The sequence below is a fragment of the Mus pahari genome, chromosome 18, assembly GCF_900095145.1.
Source record: "Mus pahari chromosome 18, PAHARI_EIJ_v1.1, whole genome shotgun sequence".
Classification (NCBI taxonomy): Eukaryota; Metazoa; Chordata; class Mammalia; order Rodentia; family Muridae; genus Mus; species Mus pahari.
In genome coordinates this window covers 1,143,881-1,149,114 of record NC_034607.1, presented here as the reverse complement: position 1 = coordinate 1,149,114, position 5,234 = coordinate 1,143,881, and the positions used below count along the sequence as shown (strand labels likewise).

General features: G+C 40.4%; 1 protein-coding gene across 1 annotated transcript; it reads left to right on the top strand.

Moving 5' to 3' along the window:
- Positions 1-2,461: 2,461 nt before the first annotated feature.
- LOC110335399 (olfactory receptor 10H5-like) lies at positions 2,462-3,542 on the top strand. Its single transcript, XM_021217534.1, has one exon. The coding sequence runs from the start codon at positions 2,462-2,464 to the stop codon at positions 3,416-3,418; it is 957 nt and encodes a 318-aa protein (XP_021073193.1). The 3' UTR covers positions 3,419-3,542.
- The last annotated feature ends 1,692 nt before the right edge of the window (positions 3,543-5,234 follow it).

Sequence of the window (5,234 nt, the reverse complement as noted above, 5' to 3'; positions counted from 1 at the left end):
CTCCCCCTCCCTCTCCCTCTCCCTGTGTGTCTGTGTGTCTGTGTATGTGCAGGTATGCATATGTATGTGCAGGAGTGTGTAGAAGTCAGAGAACAACTTACAAGCATGAGTTCTGTCTTCCTGGGATCCAACACAGGTTGGAAGGATTAGAGGCACCATGCTCAGATTGTACTTTTGTTTTCCAGTGTTTAGTTTTAAAAGAAGCCCTTTCTTGACTATAAAGACATTTCTTTGAGTAACTAAGCCTTTATCTTTAATACTAAAATTTGACATTTTATATATTATTTGTTTATATCCTCTGTGTGTAAGTTCTTCAAATGTGCAAGGACATGCATTTGGAGGTCAGAGGACAACTTGTGGAGTTGGTTCCCTCCTGAGGGAGGGTGCTGAAAGATCCTATGGATTGTACTCAGATCTTCCGGCTTGGCAATAAATGCCTTTAGTCAGCAAGCCATCTTGACAGCTCTTTCAGTGTTCCTTATTCTCTCTGATTATGATCTCACAGGGAGGCCAGCTTTGCTATTAACTCCATAGAAAGAAACTTTCCCCCACAGCATCCCCTAAATAATTCCTTCTTCTTTGGCTATAAATTTGTGCTATAAGAAAGACATCTTTGTACTTCTCAGTAGCTGATGCCTCCATTTTAAAGTGCCGGTCTGTTTGCTCTTGCATGATTTGAAAGGTTTACTCATCTGACTCAGTGTCCTGGAGGGGAATTGCCTTCCTGCTTCTTCTCTTCATAATTTTCAAGGCTTACTTAATTATTTATGGATCTCTTCTCTGTTTTGAAAGTTTTGTTAATTTTTCACATAATAAAAAAAAATCCAGCTGCAGTTTTGAGAGTACATTTTTAGCTCACCTCAGGATAAATTAATATAATATTTTTCTACTATAGTCTCTCAATATCATCAACTTATTTAAACTAACTGATCCTGGGAGGTATAGCTGACATCCATTGAAGACTTTTATGATCCAGATTAAACTAATTCCTATATATTTGATCAAGTTTGTTGCTTTTTTGAATAGAAACTGATTTTGCTTTTACTATTTTACTCATCAGCTAACTTTGCTCTTGTCATCCCTCCAAAATCACAAGCAGAAATTCTTTTTATTATATTTTAAATTTAAATTTAATTTTAATTATAGTATGGGTGGGTGTGTGCACATGACTTCAGGTACCTGCAGAATACAGAGGAATCTGATGTCCTGGAGCTCCTTGTGAGCAGCCCAATGTATGTGCTGGGATTCAAACTTGGGGCCTTCTGAACCTCACCTACCTTCTCTTCAGAGTGTGACATATGATCTTAATAGCCACATGGCTATTATCATATAAACACACTTTAAACAAATTGTGGACCTTAAATTTTGTTGCCTTTTCTGTTAGGATCCTTTCAATGTTCTTTAATCTCATTTTGATTTATTTCTTAAATAGTTTCCTCTCAATTTCTTCCCCTGTCTCTTCTCTTATTTGTGTTTCCGTGTATTATTAATATGATGTATGTGAATCTAGTATATGGATATATGTATGTGCAAGTGTTGAGGCCAGAGGAGGAGACTTAAGCTGCTCTCTATCACTTTCAACTTATTGCTTTGAGACAGTTTCTTACTAAATCAGGTTTAGTTCCTAGCATGCATGTTGAGTGTCCCACAACTGTTTGTGTCTCCAGTTCCAGGGATCAAACACACTCTTTTCACTTCAACAAGCATTTGCATGTGTGTGTGTGTGTGTGTGTGTATCTGCGTGTGTGTACACAAGACGAACCTTGGACATCATTCTTCAGACACCGTCCACTTTCTTTTCTGAGACAAAGTCTCTGCTTGAACCTAAAGTTTACTGACAAGGTTATACTGGAAGAATAGTGATACCCAGAAATCTTACTTTCTTCCACCTTCCAAGTGCTTAGCCAAGAGATTATAAGTGTAACCTATTTCACACTGCTTTTTAAATGTGGGTTGTAGAAGTGAACTTAGATCCATATGCTTGCATGGCAAACAATCTAACTGACTTATATCACTATAGCCTTATTATTATTCTTTAAATAACAACTAATTATATGAAGTATATGTTGTATTAGATATTTTAAGTTACCTAGACATAATTAAAACTCTGGAAAGGATCTGCATACACTATGCAAATATCAACTCATTTTACATAATGCACTAGAGTAGCCAAATATTTTGGTGCATGGTGGTGAGACCTGGAAATAATTACCTGTGAACACAACTGTAAAAATACATTTTTACAATTAGGTAAGCTAATCATGTTTTAGAAAGTTAAAGAACCTCTCAGATATCCTTCTAAGAACAACAACAACAACAACAACAAAAACAACAATAACAACAACAACAACAACAACAACAACACACACACACACACACACACACACACACACACACACACACACACACACACTAGCACACCGTGATCCTAATTAGTGATATTCCTTCATCCCTTTCAGATATGGCTGTCATGTTGGGGCTAAATTACACCTTCGTGTCAGAGTTCATCCTCATTGGCTTCTCTACCTTCCCTCATCTTCAGCTGATGTTCTTCCTGCTGTTCCTGCTTATGTACCTCTTCACACTGCTAGGCAACCTGCTCATCATGACCACCATCTGGAGTGAACACAGTCTCCACACACCCATGTACCTCCTCCTGTGTGCGCTCTCCATCTCTGAGATTTTCTACACCTTTGCCATCATCCCACGCATGCTGGCTGACTTGCTCTCCACACTTCACTCCATCGCCTTTCTGGCCTGTGCCAGCCAGATGTTCTTCTCCTTCACATTTGGCTTCACCCACTCCTTTCTACTCACCGTCATGGGCTATGACCGTTATGTGGCCATCTGTCACCCACTGCGATACAATGCGTTCATGAGCCCCCGTGGCTGTGCCTGCTTGATAGTGTGGTCCTGGGTTGGTGGATCATTCATGGGGACAGTGGTGACAACAGCCATTTTCAACCTCACATTCTGTGGACCCAATGAGATCCACCATTTCTTCTGCCATGTTCCACCTCTATTGAAGTTGGCATGTGGAGAGCATGTACTGGAGGTGGCAAAGGGTGCAGGAATAGTGTGCATCACAGCACTCCTGGGATGCTTTCTCCTCATCCTCCTCTCATATGCCTTCATTGTGGTCACCATCTTGAAGATACCGTCAGCTGAGGGTCGGCACAAGGCTTTCTCCACATGTGCATCCCACCTCACAGTGGTGGTTGTACACTATGGCTTTGCCTCTGTCATTTACCTCAAGCCTAAGGGCCCCAAGTCTCTGGAAGGAGATACTCTGATGGGTATTACCTATACAGTCCTCACCCCTTTCCTTAGTCCCATCATCTTCAGTCTCAGGAACAAGGAGCTGAAAGTAACTATGAAGAAAGCTTTCCTCAACAAATTATTTCCACAGAATTCCTAAAGACAATGGCTTACCCGTGAGAGTTTAGTAGGGAAAAATTCTCTTACTCCTCTCCCTTTGTCCTTCCATTCTGTTTCTTTTTCTGTACATTCTCTTCTCCTCTCCTCTCCTTTTCTTTGTTACTTTCCCCTCCCATCCTCCTCCTTCCCCTTTTGTCACACTCCCAAACTTAATATACCATATAATTTACCATTTTACCATTCATACAATCAGTATCTGCCACTTTAGAACATTATTTTTAAATCTCATCTAACCCCCTCCTGTGAATCCTAGCCCAGTGTTGTACAACTATAATCTCAGTACTTGGTAGACTGAAGGACGATGACAAGAACAAGACCAGCCTCGATTATACTGTGCGGTAAAGGCATGCCTGGGCTACATAATGAGGCTCTGTCTCAAAGAGCAGGGAGAGGAAGAAAGATCTTTTGTGTATTTGTGTATGTGCTGGTGTGTACGTATGCATAAACCCTAGGAGTACAACTCATCAGGAACACTACATACCTTTCCTTTTCCTTCTCTTTTCCCTTTCCCCTTTCTCCTCTCCCTATTCTCCCCATTCCCTTCCTTTCTTTTCTTCTTATTTTGGTTTTTCAAGACAAGGTTTCTCTCTGTAGTATTGGCTTTTCTAACTCATTCTTTAGACAGGCTGGCTTCAACCTCAAAGATCTGCCTGCCTCCGCCTCCTGAGTGCTGGAATTAAAGGCATGTGCCACCACTACTTAACATAATGCTCGACCTTTTATTTATGAGACAGTCTCTCACAAAATCTGGGATTCACCAAGGAGGGTGGGCTTGCTGGCCTGCAAGCCCCAGGGATCACCCTGTTTCTGCTTTACCAGGGTTGGAATTATAAGTGTATCCACCACTTATGGTGAGAACTGGGGATCAAATTCAGGTCTTCAACCTTGTGAGACAATCACTTTTCTGATTGAACCACCTCTCCAACCTGGAAGAAACTTTTAACGTTCAGTCATTGCTCTTTTTCACTCATTCTCTCATGACCACTAATATACTGTATCTACGGATCTGTTTCTCCCAGGAGTTTTAAGTTGATAAAATCATATAATATGTCTTCTTTTATGACAGCTCTTCCTAAACAGCATCATGTCTTCAGGATTCATTCACACTGTAGTGTAGATTAGTGCTTTATTGCTTTTCATTGATACATGCTGTTACTACACTGATTGGTGGTATACATTCACCCCAACAATTGATGGACATTTGCATTGTCTTCACCTTTGGGCTATTATGAATTATGCTGCTATAAATGTTCATACACAGGTTTTTTGTGGGAATGTATGTCTTCATAGCTCTGTGTGTGTGTGTGTGTGTGTGTGTGTGTGTGTGTGTGTGTTGACATGGAATTCACAGGTGATAAAATAAATTTATGTTTAATATTTTTGAGGAACTGCCATAGTGTTTTCCAAAGTAACTACCTCATTTTGTATTTCTGCCATCTTGGTATGAGGCTTCTGATTTCTCTATGTCCCTGACAATTCTTCATTATTTCCTGATTTCTGATTATAGTTACTCTGGTATATTTTCATGAACTTTATTGTACTCAAAAATCTTAAATTGTATGTTACTTATTGTGTGTCTGTACGCAGGTGAGCTATGAAGTGCAGATCAGAGGACAACTTTGTCGAGTCAATTCTCTTCTCCATTTTACTGGGTTCAAACTCAGTGGTCTCCCTGCCTTCCACGGGTAATGCCTACACCCATCGAGACGTTGTGCTGGCACCTTCATTTTAACTACAACTTGCATGGTAGCATTTGCTAGGCAGGCATTCTACTACTGGGCTATATAGTCCCTGCC

Bases quoted from the DNA above. Each gene is read 5' to 3' on its own strand.
- LOC110335399 (XM_021217534.1), top strand. From the start codon at position 2,462: ATGGCTGTCATGTTGGGGCTAAATTACACCTTCGTGTCAGAGTTCATC.